This window comes from Cottoperca gobio, chromosome 8 (assembly GCF_900634415.1).
Source record: "Cottoperca gobio chromosome 8, fCotGob3.1, whole genome shotgun sequence".
Taxonomy (NCBI): domain Eukaryota; kingdom Metazoa; phylum Chordata; class Actinopteri; order Perciformes; family Bovichtidae; genus Cottoperca; species Cottoperca gobio.
The window spans coordinates 12,301,145-12,323,212 of record NC_041362.1 but is presented as its reverse complement, the minus strand read 5'-3'; the positions used below and the strand labels follow the sequence as shown (position 1 = coordinate 12,323,212).

Here is a 22,068-nt window from a genome sequence, read left to right as displayed (position 1 = left end):
CAGAGGGGTTACTTTTTTTCTCCTGTTTTCTCGTTAATGGTCACATTGTTAGGTTATTTTTTTTAGTACATCACAGTATGTATATGTACGCAGTTTGAGGTATAAGTTCAACTATTTAATGAGAAGTGGTTAGAGGATAGCTAACAACATTATGTATTAGAAACCAAAGGAGTAGATGAATCACCAAGCAGACCTCTGTGTGATCACAGGGACGTCAAAGGACATGCGGTCAGTAATGAGCTAGCAATACAATACTGAGACCAGGGTCCTCTGAGTGCTCATCGAAACTCAAAGGACCATGTGAAGTGGTTGACAGCTCCGGAAACAGCTAAAAGTGAAATTTGAGTTAAGATTTATTTACTGATATTGATGGTGCCTCTTTAGGGAATAATAGAAAACAGATAATAATGGAAAAGTCATTTAAATAAAGTGAGTCCTGTCAGTCCCTAAACACTTTTTTCCTGTTCACAGCTGATTTATTTTGTCTCTTAGGAGCCACTACTGCAGAATCTGAGGTCTGCCTTTAAGCTCCAGCCACAATCATATAGCCCTCTACTATTCAAAAAAATGAAATGGCCACTTGGGCATTGTGTTCAATTTAAAAGTCACTGAATGTGACTTTCTTTGACTAAAAAGTAAATCTCAAAATACCAGGAAATTGACTCTAGCTTATATTTACAAGAAGCATGTAGAGGTATCAGTAATATCAGCAACTTTAGATGAGACAAAGGTAATTACAAAAGAAACAGCAGGAGCTATTCTGTCCAGAGCTATGAGTCTCTCATTGTTATGCATAATTACAAGAAGCAAATCAAAGAAATCTTTGACAGACAAATTAAAAGATGAGCATCAGTAAGACAAAATGATCTGGAAAGGTTGTGACTGCAGCAATTACTTCTCTCAAAGTATTTATTTATTGCTGATGTTGATGGATTTAACATATAATAAAGAAAATATGACTTTCGGTAGGAAGAATAAATAAGACAGTCACACATTTGCCTCTGCCACACAATAAATCCTGCTTTACTTCGATTTAAATTCATTACACTCCAAATAAAATCCAATTTGGCTTTCAAAATGAGCTTATTCTTATTTAGACATGGCACATCGGGGGAAAGATGGTTTTTGGACTGGCATTTTATTAGCCGAATGGTCACAAATGACACCGTACGCTATTTTCCTCGGTTTATTAGTTCTACAAGAGCTGGAAATGTGTAGCGTGACCCTGTTCTGCTCTCTCCGACATGTCTTGTTACAGATCTGTTGTTCTTGTGTCGGTATCCACCCTGTTTAGTAGCAGATGTGCTCTCTCCCACACATATGGTATGCAGTCAACTAATAAAGAGTAAAGAAGATGTCCACTCGCAGTTTGCCGCTCTGTATGCTCAGGAGATGATGTTGGAAATGCACGCGTCTGTGTATCGAGCCGAGGCATGTGCCATCGCCCAGCCAGCACTTTGCATCCATATGTTGTTTGAAGTCTTAAATGTCATGTAAATACAATAAGTAATAGTAGTAGCATATGGTCACGGTATTAGTTTATCAAATGGGAGAGTGTGTTTGCACATGCACACTTCTTATTTAGTTTCTTTGGGTGCGTCTCCTGAAAGTTGTGCATCTAACACAACAGTACACATTTTAAGATGACCTGCCAGCATAAGTTTGAAACCTGCATGTTTTAATATCTTTACAGTAGTTGTCTTACGCTGAATTGTGTTTGGAATTGAGTATGATCCCTTTGATTTTTGACTGCAACAAACAGCTTAATAATCATCCCCTTTCCACCACTCACCTGGGGCGTGTGATCTCATTATCTTCACAAGGCTCTGTGCTGTAATAATATGGTGACATATTGTACTGAAGGTGCTGCATAAAACCTAATCTATTCTGCAGTTTTTACAGGTTGCAGTGGGGCCCTCTCATCTGAGGTTTTACATTTATACCCAGATTAGGGATGAATCAATATCACCTTGTTGTAACAAAACAGAATCTCTGTTTAGCAGAATCAAAACCTTTGAGCTATACAATCCTGAGGAAATACAATTCAACATTAAACCCTAAAAAAAACGAATGTATTGAATTAATTGTTTTACTTTTTTTAATAGTTTTTTCAAAAACAAAGACAACAACAAATAATGACGCTGGATTTAGGCCTCGTAAAATCAGGCAACATTTTTTATGCTCAGTTTTTGATATTGGCTTCAACTCTGAGATGCATCATCAAGTGAAACTGAAAGAGATGTGTCAGAGCATCAGCGGGGAGTATTTAGATCAGACCACAGCTCACAAAACTCTCCTCAAAACATGTTCAAAGCAAAACTCTGTGATTAGTGTATTTTGTCTCATCAGGTGTCGAAGGGCTTTATGTTGATGTCTGGGTGATATTTAAAATATTGACATTAAAGATTTTCTTCTTGTGCCCAAAGTGCCTCCAAATGCCATAATCCCCTCCTAGCTTAACTCTGAACAGTGTTAGTATCAAACATCAAGTAGGGCATTGAAAGGCTTAAACCCAATATGACCAAAATTATATCTGGAAGTGTAAAACATGTTGTCATGACGCATGAATGTATATTTGTGTGCTTGCGTGTGGAGCTGTACAGATGACCTGCACCTCATTTTGAGGTGGGAGTCAGGTGTTGTCAGTCTGCACTGTAATTTCCATTTCAGTGCACATCAGTGCAAATGTCAGTACTCATTGACTTCATCCCCAAGAAACACACACACACACGCACACACACACACACACACACACACACACACACACACACACACACACACACACACACACACACACACAACTGACTTCCAACTCCCATGTGTGCACACCCATGAACCCAAATACTCATATCATGAATGCATATGTACTGTAAACCTTGATAGCACTCGATAAACTTCCCCCTGCTGTGTATGAAAGCACTTTTGCTTTGCCACTTACGTTCTGATTTCCCTTTTATGTCTGTTCATGCCACATGCCAATACGCTACATGACGAGAGGACTAGATGGGTGGGAATCATGTTTGCCAGCTAGCTGATGCAAATGAGTGTTTGTGAGTTAATCTGACAACACAGATCATACTGTGTACTCAGTGAACACACACACACACATAATTGTACAGCAATCTACCTTATTGCTGTTTCCTCCCCCCGCTGCTCATTTTCTCCTCTGCATTTTCCTTGTGTCTTCATTTCTTCACAATGTCCTCCGTGCTCCCCCGCTCTTCTTTATGTCTCTCTCCTTCCCTGTCTTCCTTTACAATATTGCCGTGGTGTCATTCATGGGGACAGTGGGAACAGGGCAGAGTAAATCAGCCAGGACGAGGTCGCCCTTGGTAGGTGTCCGGCATCGCCTGTAATAAAGTCCTTGCTGGGGTGAGCATGGTGCTGATTTGCATGATTACACAGCATCCGCCAGACAGCCAGCGCTTCATTACTCACCCCCACACGCACACAGGATGATTGCAGGAAAGTGAGTGAAGCCACACGCACATAAAAGCAGGCGTAAACACCCGACACCGAAACACACAAGGGCACACAGATACTATACATCAGAGCAATGCCATCTGACGCTGTTTGCAGACGAGCCGTGGCAAGGATGTACACATGCGTTGTCTCGAAGCTTGTGTTTAAGACTGCTTGAATCTTCATGTTTTTCAAAGGATATTGCTTTGAGCCATATTCTCAATTAGCATAAGAGCCCTTTGCATGTTAAAGCTCTCCTATCGCTGCTGTGCAAGGATAAAAGACATTGCTGCTGGCCGCAGAAAATCAGCGGACAGGTGCATGACTGATCTCTGTACAAGGAAAGAGGGATGATCAATGCGGAGCTGTTGAAGCCCCGGGTCGATGAAAGGCCAAAGGATTCACAATGCAGAGGCCACCTCCCAACACCCTCCCATTGCTCCATGGTGTGAGAGCAGTACATTAAAGCTTGTAAAATGTGAGAGTGTGTGAGTGTGACAGAGAGAGACAAAGTGAGATTTGCTTGATGCATCCGCAGAGAAATATGCCGGAGTATCCCCTCCCTTCTGTCATAAGAGAGCATGAGCATTCATGTGTGTGTTTTACTGTCTCTGAGGTGCCAGGGTAGCCCACCTTTGTGAGCACAGCATGGATCAATAACTGCTGAGCAAATTTATTGCACAGGCGGCCCCTTGAGATGGGAGACTTGTGGTCTGCCAGGAATTAGAGGTTTGTAGGAGATTTACACCTTGAGGCTACTTAGTGCTAAACATGCCTGTGACATTGTAAAGGAAGAGGGTAATATAGGCAGTGCTGTATGCTTGGATTAATATGGCTTAACTTTATCGTTCCAGTGAGGATAAACTACAGTGCTGTGTTAATATACAAATGACAGGAGGCGGGTTGCTGCGAGTGAAGCATTCGGTGTAGTTTGAAGGTGATCTGAGGTGCATTCTGAGGCGCAGGAAAGAGTTTATATATTTACACGATCACATGTCCGTCTCTGTGTTTGTATGCAACATCCTATGTCTTGCATATCCTGTTGGAGCCCCTGCCTTCCATGATTGAGCAGACTCGCTCTTTGAAATCACCAAGGCGCTTTCACTAGGCTTCTATTCAAGCAGCCGTTCCGCTTTGAAGTCCAACGCAAGGCTTTTTATCTTGTTATCTTGTTATTTCATTGTATTCCCCTGCGCGATGCCATGCAACATCCCGAGGGGTACAACAAATACCCAGGGCCCTCCTTCTCATCCATAACACACAGCCGACAATGACGGCAGGAGAGAGTGGAAGGTGGAAAAGAGAGGTCCATTTCATGTTTGAACTAGAACAAAGGGGAGTTTCCAGTTGACCATATATTGTAATGACGAGCCTAATTAATCCGATACATAATTCATGAGATGGAAAAGTGAGTTGTGAAAGAGGAGGGGCGGGTGCAGGAGAAGACAAAGACTGCACCGTCAGCATTTTCCTGGACACGAGAGGCTGGAGGGGAACACTGGAGTGTGTGTTTGTTTGTGTCAAACATGCCATGTGTGTGCTTGACCAACACAAATGCCATTATGGTCAAATGCATTAGTTTGAATAATGAAATGAAAAAGAGCTTTACCTTGACCTGATGTGACAAAAGGCTAACGGGACGAGCAAGGTGTGAGCTTCAGTGCAAGTCCATCAAAATGAAATAACAACTTGTCTCCAGTATTACATGCCCTACTCATTTGTGTCTGTCTTGTGACTGAGGCTTATGTACACTCCATTGATCGGTCCTGTGACTGATGAATCACAATAGATACCACAAGTACAAAACAACATATTTCTTGAAAAATGCTATTTGCAAACTTAAAACTGTAGGAGGAATATAAATGACCACTAATACAGAAGATAATACTACAATCATCTTCTAGGAATATTTACTAGCAAGTCAAATCTTTCATCTTTACCCATTCCTAAATTTCCCTCGGGATGAATAAAGTATCTATCTATCTATCTATCTATCTATCTATCTATCTATCTATCTATCTATCTATCTATCTATCTATCTATCTATCTATCTATCTATCTATCTATCTATCTATCTATCTATCTATCCATCTATATATCTATCTGTCTATCTATCTATCTATCTATCTATCTATCTATCTATCTATCTATCTATCCATCTATATATCTATCTATCCATCTATCTATCTATCTATCTATCTATCCATCTATATATCTATCTGTCTATCTATCTATCTATCTATCTATCTATCTATCTATCTATCTATCTATCCATCTATATATCTATCTATCCATCTATATATCTATCTGTCTATCTATCTATCTATCTATCTATCTATCTATCTATCTATCTATCTATCTATCTATCTATCTATCTATCTATCTATCTATCTATCTATCTATCCATCTATATATCTATCTATCCATCTATATATCTATCTGTCTATCTGTCTATCTGTCTGTCTATCTGTCTATCTATCATCTGTCTATCTGTCTATCTGTCTGTCTATCTATCTATCTATCTATCTGTCTATCTATCTGTCTATCTATCTATCTATCTATCTATCTATCTATCTATCTATCTATCTATCTATCCATCCATCTATCCATCCATCTATCTATCTATCTATCTATCTATATATCTATCTATCTATCTATCTATCTATCTATCTATCTATCCATCCATCTATCCATCCATCTATCTATATATCTATCTGTCTATCTGTCTATCTGTCTGTCTATCTGTCTATCTATCATCTGTCTATCTGTCTATCTGTCTGTCTATCTATCTATCTATCTGTCTATCTATCTGTCTATCTATCTATCTATCTATCTATCTATCTATCTATCTATCTATCTATCTATCTATCTATCTATCCATCCATCTATCCATCCATCTATCTATCTATCTATCCATCCATCTATCCATCCATCTATCTATCTATCTATCCATCCATCTATCCATCCATCTATCTATATATATCTATCTATCAATGGTCGCAAAGCTTGAATATCAATTATTCTGTATTCTTTCAACCTCATTACTCCCTTCCATCTCTCAACATTTAGGAGCAACCCTAACTAGATTTAAAATAAATCTTTAGGCTGACCTAAGATTTGTTGAAGTGGGGTTGTATGAGGTACTTATCCATAGTCAGGGTATTACCTACAGTAGAGGGACGTTATATATGCTCTCGCCAATGCCACCAGTCTCTATTGGCAAAACAGTCATTTCACCTCGCAGAACACAAGGGTTGCTGGGGCCGCTGTAGTGAGAGCTGAACGGCTTCAGTTCCCCCGTCGAGAAAGGCTTTCTGACGGCAAGATGAAGCGTTGAAAATATATTCTAAATATAGCGTACACTTTTTTTAGGTTGGCCTTTCTTTGAAGTGGCTAAAATATATCGCTGCTGCACCGATCCACAGCAGTACATTGCTTTTCTCTCCTGTCTGTTACCTCCAAACTGGGTGCGTGCCGACCACCATCTACTGTAGGTAATACACTGACTATGCATAAGAACCACATCCAAACTATCCCTTTAACACATTCATCCAATAACTACATTTTCTAATTGTATATATAATATATAATCCAGTAGACTGGTTGAATGGCTTCAAATGCAATTTAAATCAAAGATGACAGGCAGGAGATCAATTTTGCTTCCGTACCGAAGGACATTGACAACATACAATGAGCGGGTCAATACTACCTATACACCTAGAGGACAAGGCTCACCCATGACTGACAACGATTAAAAAAGATCTTCATGGATTCGATTTGCGATGAGAAGCCTTTGGGTGCCACCGTCTGAGATCAATAACTAAATATAGGACAAGTTAAAGGGTCTTTCGTGATGCTGGAGTTTATCACAGGGCTAAAAATAAAAGAAACTGTTGATTATGCAGCCCAAACGAAGCTCACATTTGTTTGGTAACCTTTGTTATTTTTGGCTTTAAATAAAAAACAGGAGAGGCATTCAAGTAGTCGGTGAAAACAGCAATCTTCTATAATGATGCTCTTTTTCGTTGTTGTTTTTTTTAGTCAGCCAGACTTTGGTGGTAATTGTCATTTGTTCTGCTCCAGCTCTCCACCAGGTTTCTCTCCCCTGTTGGCTGTGTGGGGAGACACAAAGACAGGTTGGTTAGCTATGTGTGCGGAATTAATTTCATTTCACCTGGTGCATATTTCCTGGGTGCCGTGAGACCGTCAGTTGTTATGGTACAAATTAGGCAAGGTCAGCTTGAGCCGTTGCCGTAAAGAAAGGGCAACACCTAGGGAAGATTTGGAATAGCTTTGTATCTCAAATGTGTGTGTGTGTGTGTGTGTGTGTGTGTGTGTGTGTGTGTGTGTGTGTGTGTGTGTGCGAATGAGTGAAATACATTTCGATACGTATCAAATTCCAGCAATTTATCCTTACACAGTTTCTTTGCTTTCCATATCCCTTATCCACCTCCCACAAGTCTCTCTGTCTGATTCCTACCATGTTAATGAGTTTGGTCTTAATGAGTTTAAGTGATTTGGTGCATCAAAACTCTCTCATTTATTTTCTCCGAACATGATCCAACGTCCAGTCTCCATGTCTTACGCTTCATGTAATTCACCTCCTAAAAAGGAATGCAAGTCATCCTGCAGGAAGAAAAAAAAGAAAAATCTCCCTCCTGTTTTTTTCCCCTTTTCATTGTCTCTGTCAAACTATTTCTTCTTGAGCTTTCGAAGGAGACAGCACAGGCTTGTCCTCACTCCAACGCCCACCAAAGGGCTTTGATGCTCAGGTGGGAGGACTGAGAAGTCTCACCGGCTGCCACCCTGGTTCCTGGCTGCGGGTGGCTCATCTGGGGCCAGAACTGCAAACACTGCAGTAAAAGAAGAAGAAGAAGAGGGAAACGAAAAAGAGAGAACATAAAGGAATAGATAGTCAGAGAGAAAGAAAGCTGCTGGGCTGTTATTTGTTGATTCGGAGCCCATTCCTGTGGTGGAGCCATCTGCTGAGGGAGTGAGAGAGGCGAAGTGCAGTGCAAACACTAAAGCATGATCCACTCTGGTTCTATCATTACTATTGACAATTTTAGTTTTACAACGTGTCGGACAACACTGCTGAATTTCTAACAGAGCCCAGACCGTCTGAACACATATGACCAGGAAAAAAAAGAAGTTCTTCTACAATGCAATGCAGCACAATAGAGCAGCACCGCAATCTTACCTTTGTGAAGCCGACAATGTCGACTCTAGGGTACTTTTAGAGGATTAATTAGTGGCGTTGTTGCACTGGGCAGCATTAAGCTGACATGTGTATTTTGTTCCCACAGGGGGGGGGGGGGGGGGGAATCTTATGTAAATGTATTCCTTAAGCTGCCAGTATGCTTCTTCAGAACTGCTGTCATACTGTATAATGAATACCATATGACATACAATGTTAATACATTTGAATGAAAAGTCAAAATAGGATAACAGAAATAATTGAATATGAAAATGTGTGATATAACAACAATGGATGCACATCCATGTAGGCCTAAGAACTGTATGTGTGAAGATAATTCCTACTGCAATAGTGTGTGTGCGTTTATGTACACACATGTCATGGTACTGTCATGGCAATTTGACTCTGAGTCCAGATAACGGGTAGTAGTGATAGTGTTGTTCTTTGATGAAAATGATGATGATGGTTGTGACAATGTTTCACGATGCTGGCTAATTGTGTCAATTTTGTTTGTTCATGATGACATTTTGATTTAGTTTGGTTCAGATGACTGTGTTGGCTACGTTGTTTACATACGCTTGTTGAATTGTACTTACTTATCCATGTTGTAGCCCATTCATATCTGTGATTTATTCATATTACAGATCATCTTGTAATTGATGTCCCAAAATCCAGCAATTTATTCTTGTGTGCAATTTCTATACTAAGAAAGTCAACCTGGGACCATGTAACATTCAGGGACGCCAAGACTTTCTGCGCCTGGAAGTTTGAATTAGCTTTACAAACCTTTGGCATAACAAAAACAACCACAATGCTGCCGTTTGAGTATTCCTGCAATGCCAACAGTCTGCCTGTGAGGATACATAATATCTCTAAATCATCTGTAATAATATAACACTCCAATAGAATATTAATGTTACAGCTCTGCAAGAAGTCATGCAATAGGTACTAGCTCAGCAGAAATGACAGGCGCCTTTAGGGGGAATTCTACTCCCCCATGAGAACGTGACTGACAGCTGACATAAGCTGTGAGTGTGTGTTGGAGTTTAGATATTTAATCAGACAGCACGCCGACAGCACTGATGAATTGCTTCCTCTGCTGCATAATCTACACGCTGCTCTCCCTCTCGACCTTCACTTGAGATTGACTGCGTGTCTTTGAGAAAGAAGAGTACAAGTAGAGAAAAGGAGAAGAAGATCTATCGCTCCCTATTGCACCCCGGTTATTTAGCATCACATCATGCTCACTACCCCCATCTCTCCCCTTGTTTCCTGCTCTATCACTCTTTTTTTTTATTCCCCCTGCCATTTCAACTCACTATCTTCCTGTTGTTTCTTCCGTCTGTTTTTCCACTAGCTGCAGCTCTTACCCCGGGGAAATACGGCTTTCTTAATGACATGTACGAGTTGTGTGTTGCAGAGAGAATGGGGGGTGTTATTAATGTTGCCCAAGTGTGGCACTTTTTAAAGTGACTACCTTCCTGCTCCTGTGTGTGACTGATCGTGCAATAATAGACACAATAAGTGTAAAATAAGTACTGTACATGCACAGCTGTGCGGCCACTGCCTCACACACTTTGTGAAGACCAAAGTCTTCCCTTGAAAAATAGATACATACTGCCACCTGGTGTTCAGTAAAGGAACTGTTTTGTAGTAAATTAATACCTAAAACAAGATTCAAGATTATAAACTAAAATCCTCACATATGGTATAGAGGAGCAGAAAACTAAAGTCAGTTCATCAGTCCAACCTGCCCCATGAATCCAGCTCCTAACCAAGCATCTCTGCTGCTGCCTGCTGCCAATCCATCTTCTCAAATGAGCCCCGTGTCTGGCTCTTTACCCAGAACCCATTCCCCCTCCCTCCATGGCTCATTATTCCATATTTCAGCTTCAGTCCCAGAAGTAACCAGAGCATCTGAACTGCCACTTTGAAATTATGGGGCAGGAAGAGAGGAGAGGACTCCTAATTCTTTTTCATGGCAAGTGAATTCAGGACCAAGAAGCTCAGGCGATGCCTCGGCATGAGGTTGAGCAGTCGCAAGAGAGAGACGGACAGAGAGGTCACAGCTGGGCCAGTCCACCTGCACAATCAAGCCTGGTTATGTGTAATTGATGGATCATTTGCTTGTAGGGTGCCCACACGCACAAAGTTAATTATTTGTTAACTTATTGCACTTCATTGAGACAATGGAAATAATGGCTCAAAACAAAAATGTTGCCAGAAGACGAGAAGCAGTTTGAATTTCAATCCTTTTCAGCAAAAGAAGATGAGTCCAAATCACGCAGTTATAATGTTAAACTTCAGAATCCCTCTTAACCTAGGGAACCACTTAGGACGTTGCTGAGTCAGTAATGAAGGTCGATCAGTTTATTAAACACTTTTACAACTGCTATACTGAAGACGGGTCACTTACCTATAGATACAGAGTATAGATTATACACACATTGTTTGACAAAAGATACTTTTTCTTGCAAACTGACGCTTGTTGGTATCTGACCACAATAATCAAGAGTTTAGAACAGCATTAAAAACAACCCTGCTCCCTTTATTGCATGAGATTATTAGAGATGTTGCTGTATTCAGTTATTAGTTTAGTTTTTTCCTCCCTTTATTTCAAATGGTCAGTGGGGAATCTGCAGGATGTGGACAGGCTGTTTGTGGAGGAGCCTACAGTAGCTATTAATTACACTCAAATGAAGAACTGTAAAAAAATAAAAAGTCTCCTGCTGCTTTCTCCACAGGCGCCTGGTTTGGAAAGGTCAGAACCAAGGGGAAAAACACCAGCCCTGGTACGGGGGGGGGGGGCTTTTTGCAGTTCATAAACTGGTTGCTGAACCAAAGATTACAGCTTAGCTTGCATAACTGTCTCGTCTTTCTGCTTAACCATTGATCAAAACTCAAATGAGTCTTTGTGGTTGGATATTAATACATTATAACGAGATGGCATACTGCAGTTGATACGCTGGTTATTAATGCGTGTGCCTAGAAAATATACACAACACATTAAAACGGTTTAGAACGTTAACACCAACGTCGAAGTCACACTAACAAACATGGCAGCACAAGCAGGTCATCACGCTGGCCTTAGAGCTTTTGATTTCCTTGACCTTGGTTAAAAAAAACAACTATTGCATCATGTATTCCTCTTCTATAGGAAGACCAAAAGCTGACACATCTTCCCGTTAATATCAAACAGATTAAAACCTAAAAGTACCAGCATGGTAAATAAATGTAACCAAATCTATACAAGTATCAGCATGTGAACAGGCTACTGTGCACGTGCTTTACTCAAACATTTTGGTGGATGGTTTTAAAATGTGGCTTACAATTTAATAAATAAAATAGTATTCATACTTGCACCATGTCTTTAGAGACTAAACTATGAGTAGGCTTAGCGATTACTGTCCCTTATCACAGAGGGCATTTTATTAATTTTGGATCATCCAATCAAGTTTTTACAATAACTCGTCATAAACAGCAACAGGGTCAACCACACCTCCTCAACAAGATGTTTCTGTCCCTTCTTTGCAAGAGTTTATCTGAGACGGCCAAATGGCACGTCACTTTAAATGTTGTTGCTGCAAGGAATTGTGGGACAGCATCTCCTTTCCTGAGATTTTAGAGAATTCGACCGGCTCTTAGGATGCTTCCACTTAACACTTCCGGGTCATTTCACTCTGTTAGGAACTTTCCTGAGCAAAAACAACTATAAATAATAAAACACTGACAAGTTTTTACTTTTTATTCATCGAGACAACATGGACATTAAAAGCACAGAGCAAAATTAAACAAATCTTCAGTCTTCGAATCTTGATCAAAATTTTAAATCAGTATATTTTACAGTAAGGGGACAAGAGCAATCAATGTGAGCTCTAAGTGGAGGAGAAAAGAGACACGCCCCGTCATGGGACTAAACATTGTACATACGCTTTCAACTGACTTAAAAAAAGAAAAAAAGAGAGTGAAGTGGAACCTGACAAACCAAAACAAACCACAAGCACTGTTTTTGTTTTTTTTATTTATTTCATTTTCACTAAATGTCAGGAAACAAGGTGGATGTGTAAAAGGTTTTCAAAATAAGAACACAAAAACCCATAAATGAACTTCTCTAAAGTTTGGTATTCAAAAGTGACGCCTGCCCGACATCCAGACCAAGATATACATCAGATGAACCACAACTACCCTCATCCAGCCAAAAGATAGACAGGTGATGGAACATGAGAAAAAGCAATGTATTTTTCCCCCTCTCTCCTCATTTACACATGTATGTTCATGTTGTTAAATAAGCCACTGCACATTTGTGGTTCACCTTGTTTTTAAGCAGCGAGGTGTCAGGTTCAGGGAAAGGATGCGTGCGCTCTTCCACTTCTTCCTCCACCAGAAATCCCAGCTTCCCCTGTTGAGCAAAAACGTCCACAAAACGCAATGTCAGCAAAGGTCCCACAACAAGTGCTTGTAGCAACAGCTGCTGCTACTGGAGCAGCAATACCATCTACATAAAGACTGCTGGTTAAATAGCTCCCTCAATTAGCCGCAGAGGAAACTTTAGATGATAAAAGAGAGACACTGCTAATAATGCACAATAGTAACATTTGGCCAGAATATCATATTTTGTAAATATTTGTCAGTTAATCTTGAAATGTATTATTTTTGATCAGACGTTTGCACTCAAGATCAATCTGGCTCAGACCCTACTGTTTTACAAACGGTGACAAACCTGTTTGATATTCCTTACGCCGATGCAAAAGTCCACTTTTTTTTTTTTAACATTGCAGATTCAATGATTAATTATGGGTGGAGACAAACACGGCATCCTACCAAGTGAACAAAAACATCCTAACAAAATCTTATTGCGGAACACTACGGGGAAATCTACAATCAGTGACAATTTGAGCAGTTTGCAAAGGTATATCAAGCAGGCCGTCTGTGCATCGTGTCCCTCTGACATTTCTATGAAACAACCTTTTCCCCCAAACATATTTGAAAGGTAGCAAATAGAAGAAACACAATAAATAAATAAAAATATATACACATTCAAGCTTTCAAGTTCATGTTCTGGAGAAGTACAGAATTGTTTTTCTGACAGGCAACAGCATTCAGAAATGGATGTGGGTAGAGAAAGGAGTACCTGGGGTGAGTACCTGCACAGTTTGACAGTCAGAGAGTATCCATGATTTTTAATTTGCCCTTTTCTCATGTGGTCTCGCTCACAACACCAACGCTGTGTGAGGTATGGAAGTCAGCTGCAATTCATTTGATAAACCCTACCCTCCAGTTAGTAAGTTACGTAAGGCCCCCGGTGCTATGACACCCCCCAAAACACACACTGCATGGCATTATCAGGCACAGTAAGCTAGACAACAGATCCATGGCATTTGAGGTACGATTACGTCAAAATAAAAAGGCTTCTATTTCCACGTACATCTTTGGCGATAGCTTTAAGAATGTATGCGTGTTTACATATGGCTGAAGCTTCTTCGTATGTGGAGGGAAATATCTCAGCAAATCAAAATTACTACATTTTCCTTCTTAAAAGTAAAAATAACAAAACAAAAAACAGGTAAATACAGGCAGGAACATTTTGAGTGGAGTGATTAATATTGTTTCTGCCATTCTGTCCACAAAGACAATTACACATCTATATGGATGAAGAACCGATATAGAAAACGAGGGGTACCTCCGGGCATGTTTGCTCAGGGCTACACTGGCCTTTCCCTCTTGGCTTTGTGTGAATCTTTTCTACCTTCTTCTCATTCATCGGGCCTAGTTCTTCGTCTTCAGTGCATAATTATGATGCACTATTCAAAAACAGGATAAAGATATATGCACATAGTACATAAGACAAAATCATAGGCATTGAACTGAACGTAAAACAGGGTGGGAAAGGTTGGGTGAGGGTGGGTAGGGGAGATGGGAGAGGTGGGAGGGTGGAGGGGTTTAGAGCCAGGGGGGAGCGAGGAGGAGGACGCACTTACCTGAGCCTGATCTGAGGTCCTATCAGATCAGTTTTAATTGGACTGAGTGTCACCTTCAGAATGGAGGAGCTCTTGCTGGCCGTTAAGCTGAGGGGAGGCGGAGGCAGAGGCAGCCGCCTCTTTCTCCATCGGTTCTGCTTCTGACGAAGCCTTGATGGCAGCTGCATCGCCGTCAGAGTGCTTGTCTTTCTTAGAGCTGCTCCTCTCCTCCGGCACCTTACGGTCTGGGGAAAAAATGATATACGTCTATTGGAAATCGGCACACACTCCGAGACAAAAAAAACACAGCCCCTAATTATCACGCCAAAAGATTAACTTAGAATGTAGTGAACAAAAAAACAAAACATTCAAGTCCTCACCTTTGTCTTTCGATGACCGCTCTCTGTCCCTGTCTCTCTTCTCCTCTCTGTCTCTCTCTCTGTCCTTGTCCTTGTCCTTGTCCTTGTCCTTGCTGCGGCTACGATGGCGGTGAGATTTGCGCTCCGAGCTGAGCGACCTCTTCCTGTCGCGACTGCGGGTGCGACGCTTTCTGTCAGAACGCTCTCGGCTGCGCCTCCTCTCCCTCTCCCTGTCCCTCTCCCTCTCCTTGTCCCTCTCCTTGTCCCTCTCCCTCTCCTTGTCCCTCTCCCTCTCCCTCTCCTTGTCCCGGCTCCTATAAAAAGAGGGCATGGAATAATTTAAGGCAACAAGTGAAACATTTACAAAAAACATTCCTCCGTTTACTCGTCTCCTCATGCGATGGCACAAAACATGTGTTATGTGTGGTCACATAAGTGGAGGCGTCTCATTGAACAGAATGTTCTCTGGGCATATGAGGAGTTTTTACGACTACATTTTACAGACCCCCCTACTACTGGAGAGAGGAATCCTTTTATTTGACATTTTCCATTTAAAATGTCAAAATACAAAAAGATGAAAAGTTTTTATTCGTCAAGTCAATATGGTGGTCATTGGTCTAAGATTAGACATACCTGCTGCGTTTGCGTTCCCTCTCCCTGTCCTTGTCTCTGCTCCTGGACCGTCTGCGATCTCGGGACCTGCTCCTTTTCCTGTCTGATGCTCGACTGGAGTGGCGGCTGTTTGAGTTGCTTCGACGTGTCCTCCGGTCCCTCTCCCGGTCTCTATCTCTGTCCCGTTCGCGGTCTCTGTCTCTGTCTCTCTCCCTCTCACGCTCCTTCTCTCGTTCCTTCTCCTTTTCACGTTCCTTCTCCCGCTCCTTTTCCTTCTCTTCCTCCTCTTTGCGCTTTTTCTCCCTTTCCTCCCTCTCACGCTCACGGTCTTCTCTGTCCTTCTTAAGCGCTGGGCTTTCATCTTGGGGTTCCTCTGAGCGACGACGTAGTTTCTCCTGGGAGTAAATAAGCAAAGCACCCATTAAGCAATCAGCTGATTTTAAACCAGAGCCAAAATCAACTGCAATAACCGCCTGACTGCCGTATGCCTCCGCCCAACAGTCAAGTTGCAGTTTACCTCCATGTCCAAAAAGTCATAATTTAATCCCATTAAACATTTGTGTGGCATCGTCATAATTAGTGTATGAATTATTGAGTTATGGCCAAAACCATATTTCGCAACCATGACCAAGATATAATCAGTTCTCCCTTGAGTTTAAGTGTACGTTTGCCAAAACCAAAAGCCTTCGGCCTCGGCTGTCGCATTAAAATAATTGAGGAATAATCTACTGTAGATCATTCACTTTGTAAAAAGGGTAAAATGACAAATAGCACTAGCTTCTCTTGTGACAGGTTTAATACTCTAGTGTTTTACTCCGCTCTAGTGTACCATGGACCCAATAACTTATACTGCATAAATTCTGCGTGCTGCATCCAATTATGTTGATATGTATTGCGATATCTGATCCCGTTACCTTGAGCTCCTCCACAGTGGATTTGATCTTGGCGTAGCCCATGTGTTGCTTGCCCATCAAGTGGTCGTCTACTCTGGACTGGGCGTCACCCACAATGAGGAAGGCCCCACACACCTCGCACACCTCCATCTGTTTCTCTTGGGCTGCAAAGCTCTCGATGGTCTGGATAAAAAGTGAATACATTACATCATGAAACAATGTAATAGGCAATATATGTTTTGCACCAGAACACAACTGCTTGTCCAACTTGCACAGATTTAGCATTGAGACTGATAATCAGATATTGTTGACTCAAGAATAACTTTTAGCTAGCCATGATGAATGTCAGTGAGATTGGTGGAATCATTTTCAGTCCAACATCAGTTTGACGTTGATCAGTTGTGTAAGAATAAAAGATGTTTGCCGACAGATAGCATTGCATGAGCAGTGCCCACTATCTTGAGCAGCATCTGTGGGTCGATTGGCCTGGAGTTAGCTGACTCACCGAGGGGGTGGAGGTGAGCAGCTCCCTCTCCTCCTTCAGCTGTTCCACCAGCTTCATCATTCCCTGGGCCTCCTCCACTCTGCCCTCCGACCCCAGCTCCTCAATCTGAGCGAAAGCAAAACAGAAACGAGTCAAATCAGCCATTTTGTCACAACACTGACAACGAGATTTCTGAGGTGTCAATGAGAACATAGTTTCACGTCTCATGAAAAGGTTTCAGACAAGATTATGTAAAGATAAGAGATTATGTGTTCCATATTAGTACTTCCAGCTGATAAATTGACAAATGTGACATTCAAATTACAATACATCCTAGCTCGTTCCAAATTACAAAGACTAGTATGCATGAATTAATTATAAAAATATAAATTATTTAAAACATTTGTTACAAACCTGTAAAACTAGGTCTTCAATCTTCTCGGTTAGAACCTGGCCTTTCTCCTCGTTCTTTCCTGTTGGACCAGGACCCTGAAGAAATAAATACAATGCATCTCGGGTTAAAAAACACATAGGCCATTTAACCCCCATTTCCATTGCACTGTCTAATGACTAGGTGACAGATTTAGTAAGGACACTGTGCATAAACAGTGCTTAAGTTCAAGCAAAAACCACGTAAACGCAATACAGTGATAAGCATGGGTTACATAACATGGTGCATAAACAAATGCACACACCCCTGCATTCTGCTGAGCCTGAGAAAGTGCAAGGCGGGCATGCCCTCTACGAATCCGACGTTCCACTTCTGTCAAGAGTGACTGCAAATAGCGCAGGAAGTCCCGCTCATAGCCCTCCTTCATGAACCGAGAGCTTTTCTCATACCTGGACACAGTGGGAAAGAAGCCGTTTAGTAGGTGGAAATATCAAGACATTTATTTGTTTAATAAACTGAATAACTGAACTTACGTTATTCTAAGATTTTCATCATGGATTTTCTCACAAGGGCCTAGGAAATAATTGCAAAGTGTTATCTTCCAATATGACAGATGCAGCTATTGCTATATTAAAACAGATTATAAAAGTTGCATTTTCAAATCTTTGACTTACCCAAGTCTGAGCGGGTGTTTGTGAATAGCTCAGCTGGGCAGAAGCCACACAGGTAGTATCGGCATACCTTCTGTAAGAGGAGAGACATTTCTTTGGATTCAGTGTCAAATAGAAACCTTCTTGAAATCTCATAACGTTAGAGTACAATCAGATCAGGCCATAGCATTTAACTTATGCTAACTGGAAATAAATTAGCCTTGCAAATCAGTCCTAAATTGGAATTAAAACGTACGTGTTCTTACATGTCTCAAGTTTCCGGTTAGATACACTAATCAAAACAGGATATAGAGCTAAAAATGTGTTACACAATGACTCGCACTGAATGCTAACGGTAGCAAAAGCAGTTATAAAACAAACGTAATCCACAACGTTTAAAGCCGCATTGTGAGCCAATGAAAAACAATTAGCATTAGCAAACGCTGTTGCTAATTCCTACACGCGTGCCTGGAAAACACTCTAAAAGCCAGCTAACGCTACCAATTTTCGTGCATTATCATTTAAATGTGGAATAATGGCAGATGTCTTATTTAAGTCAACTCCCACATCTCACATACTCTGTATAAAGGCATTTTAGCTAGCTAGTGGTATGCTAGCTGATCACACTTGCTAGGCTAACGTTAGCTTGTATGCTAACTTACGGTCTCGTCGTCCCATCGCACGTTGGATCGCTTCTCGTCAGGGGCCAAGTTTCTATCTCGGCCCATTAACTCATCGAGTAACTGGGCTGCTGAAAGCATTTTGCCTACAAGAGTGTAGCCTTGATTTAGTGTAGGCTATTACAATATCTCCTGAAGTAACGCTATTTCTAATCAAAATGGCAGACGCTGTAACAACGCCGCCCGTTTATGGTTCATCTAACGGTACACAACCAGCCCGGCAGCAGCCCCTTCAGCCTCTGAACCGGAAGTACATGTTTGACGATAGCGTGGAGTTTCGTAATGACCAATACAGTCTATGAGCATTAATGTATCAGTATGCAATATAATAAATATTAATACATCCAAGACTTAGCGCAGTCCTTATCAAGTCTGCAATCTGCTCATTTATTTAAGGAATTACCCACAGTTCATAGCGAAATTATAAACACACATAGAAATACACAAAAAAATTATTTCATAATATTAATAATAATAATAATAATAAGCTTTATTTGTATAGCACCTTTCATACATGAATTGCAGCCCAAAGAGCTTCACAGCAAAAAAAACATAACAATTAGTACAAGGACAGAATAAGAGCATTTACAGTACAATAATTACAGTGTAGATGTAAATGAGTCTGAAGTACTATTATAAAAATAGCCGAATTAAAATAGTATAAAATAGCAGATAAAATAGCAAATAAAATATCAGATAAAATATCAGATAAAATATCAGATAAAATATCAGAATTAAAATAATATAATATAGCAGAATTAAAATTGTATAAAAATAGCTGAATGAAAATAGCAGATATAATAGCAGAATTAAAATAGTATAAAATAACATTGGAATTCAAGCCTAGTTTCCCTATCTGTGCCGTACTTAACGACCCTACTGCCGGGAAATCACATTCATCCCACCATTCTTGTAAATGTTTTAAACTGTCAGAGCCATATTTTGAAAGCATGAGATCAACAATGCGCCCCTGTGGCCTTTCAACTGGTTTACTCCCTTCGGGTAAAACCAGTTTTTCTCCAATACACATTTACCTGAGAAACGTCCTCTTTTTCCCGTGGTAAAACAGTCTATTTGATCTCAGGCTTTTCAAAAATACACACTCTGAGATTCATCTCAGTTACCTTTACACATTCAATGTTAAACCAGGCATGGCAAAAATTTATGAAATCATTTAAATTAGTTTAAAGTGGCACCATTAAAAGGCTAAGATAAAAATATGTAAAATAAAGATATGTTTTTAACTTACTTTTGAAGATACTGAGAGAGCTTGCCTCCCTAATGTCTGCAGGTAAAGTGTTCCATAGCTTTGGTGCATAATTGATAAAGGCTGCATCCCCGATTTTCTTTTGGATGTTTCTGGGAACATTTAATAAACCAGTAGTGGATGATCGTAATGTTCTTGGGGGCACATGATTTATTAGAGAGTTGGCTGTGTAACTTGGTGTGGTTCTGTTTAGGGCTTTGTATACAAGAAAGAAGACCTTAAAATCAATTTTAAAAGTTACTGGAAGCCAGTGTAGAGTGGCTAACATTGGACTGATGTGGTCTCTCCTCTTGGTTCTAATCAGCAGCCTCGCTGCAGCGTTTTGGATGAGCTGAAGTCTCTGAAGTCTCTCTTTTGGGAGGCCGGTAAAGAGTGCATTACAGTAATCGAGTCAGCTTGAGATAAAAGCATGGATTAGATTTTCAGCATCCTTTTGATTTATAAATGGTCTGATTTTAGCTATATTTCTAAGGTGGAAGAATGATGTTTTTGTCACCTTGTTTATGTGGGATTTAAAGCTTAGATCTGAGTCTATGATAACACCAAGACTTGTAATCAGGTTTAATCAAAGGAGTAAGTTTCCCCATGTTATTCAGCATCATCTCTTTTTGTTACAGGACCTACTAGTAAGATTTCAGTTTTGTTCTCATTTCATTTTAAGAAATTATTGCTCATCCATTTATTTATTGCTGACAGACAGGTGGTGATGGAGTTAATAGCTGGAGTATCATTTGGTTCAGTAGAGATGTACAGCTGTGTGTCATCCGCGTAGCTATGGAAGCACACATTGTGTTCTCTAATGATGTCCCCCAGTGGTAGCATGTATAGGGAGAACAGTAATGGACGAGGCAGCTCCCTTGTGGAACTCCAAAGTGGGCATCATGCTTCTCTGACACATGATCTCCAAGCCTGACAAAATACTTTCTCCCTTTGATATATGTTCTGAACCAGTTTAATATACAGTCAGAAAGACCAACCAGTTTTTCTAGACGATTAATTAGGATGTCATGGTCGATCGTGTCAAATGCTGCGCTCAGGTCTAGCAGGATAAGAATTGAGACCTTGTTTGTATCAGAGTTTAGTCTGAGGTCACTGATTATTTTAGTCAGAGCAGTTTCGGTAATGTGGCATGCTCTGAAGCCTGATTGAAATTCCTCCAGGATGTTGTTTTCTTTAAGAAAGGAGTTTATTTGGACCGAGCAGAAACATTAATATTTCTTGACCAATTATGCTGCATCCTTTCTAAATACCTTTTCTAATGTAAGTCAAATACATATATTTCAATAAATGAAATTACTTTTATGCAAAAGAGCTAAGGTGAGGTATTTAGTCTGTTACTGCCTTTTATCTTTTTTACTTGAATAGGACACCTTTTTTTCTGTAGGCAACTTGATCAGAATTTCACATTTAAATATTGTTTTAAGTGTTTTATTAATGATTTCTATGTTTTTTTAATGAATATATTTAAATGTAATATATATATATATATATATATATATATATACATGTAACTATGTCCCCTAAGTCCATGTCAACCCTGTTACCCTCACTAAAAAATACCTTGCAGAATAATGGTACATTCCACAAAGTGATTTGCAACACATCTCTACCAGCTGAAAGCTTAAAGACAAGTACGTTTCTCTTGTTTCTAATGTGCTATGTCTGGTGTTTTGTCAAGTTTGACCAAGGAGGACAAGAAAACAACATCAACAATGTTAACATATTTCACATATAAACCTAAACATGTGCTACTTTTCACATTAATAATAGATCAATAGATTAATTTTCATTAAGGCTAAACTTTGAAATCAACTAGCAATTGGTACTGTGATCTTTATCTTTTACCTAGCAATGTCCAACCCTGTTACCATTAACATTGTTACTTTTCACAGCAATATGAGGCTTATTTTTCTTTTATATTATATTTATATCCTAATTGACATGTCGCCACCATTACAAAGTTGAGTACTCTGTCATAAACTATTTAAAAACAAATGCCACTGTTGAAAATTATGTCAAAGAGAAGATGGACCATATTTTTTATTAAAAAGATGTCCTATATGAATGCATATGTCCGTAACAGGGTTGACACAACAACCAAAATATTTAGAAGAAA

At 40.2% G+C, this 22,068-nt stretch overlaps 1 protein-coding gene across 2 annotated transcripts; it reads right to left on the bottom strand.

Annotated features, from left to right (window-relative positions):
* Window positions 1-12,390: 12,390 nt before the first annotated feature.
* On the bottom strand, window positions 12,391-18,937 carry luc7l3 (LUC7-like 3 pre-mRNA splicing factor). 2 transcript variants are annotated; one of them, XM_029438292.1, is made up of 11 exons: window positions 18,668-18,937; window positions 18,030-18,099; window positions 17,889-17,928; window positions 17,660-17,804; window positions 17,379-17,453; window positions 16,986-17,090; window positions 16,502-16,663; window positions 15,609-15,982; window positions 14,997-15,289; window positions 14,638-14,861; window positions 12,391-13,058 (listed from the first exon to the last, which is right to left on the bottom strand). In XM_029438292.1, exons 1-10 carry the CDS (start codon window positions 18,764-18,766, stop codon window positions 14,671-14,673), a joined length of 1,554 nt encoding a protein of 517 aa, XP_029294152.1. In that variant the 5' UTR covers window positions 18,767-18,937; the 3' UTR covers window positions 12,391-13,058; window positions 14,638-14,670. The 2 variants fall into 2 exon arrangements, with proteins under 2 accessions (XP_029294152.1, XP_029294151.1); XM_029438291.1 differs by having other exon boundaries at window positions 12,391-14,861.
* Between the last annotated feature and the right edge of the window lie 3,131 nt (window positions 18,938-22,068).

Bases quoted from the DNA above. Each gene is read 5' to 3' on its own strand.
- luc7l3 (XM_029438291.1), bottom strand. From the start codon at position 18,766: ATGCTTTCAGCAGCCCAGTTACTCGATGAGTTAATGGGCCGAGATAGA. The intron at 16,664-16,985 runs GTGAGTCAGCTA...CTTTTTATCCAG, and splicing joins TGCTCACCTCCACCCCCTCG to ACCATCGAGAGCTTTGCAGC. The intron at 15,290-15,608 runs GTATGTCTAATC...CTCTTTTTATAG, and splicing joins AGGGAACGCAAACGCAGCAG to GAGCCGGGACAAGGAGAGGG.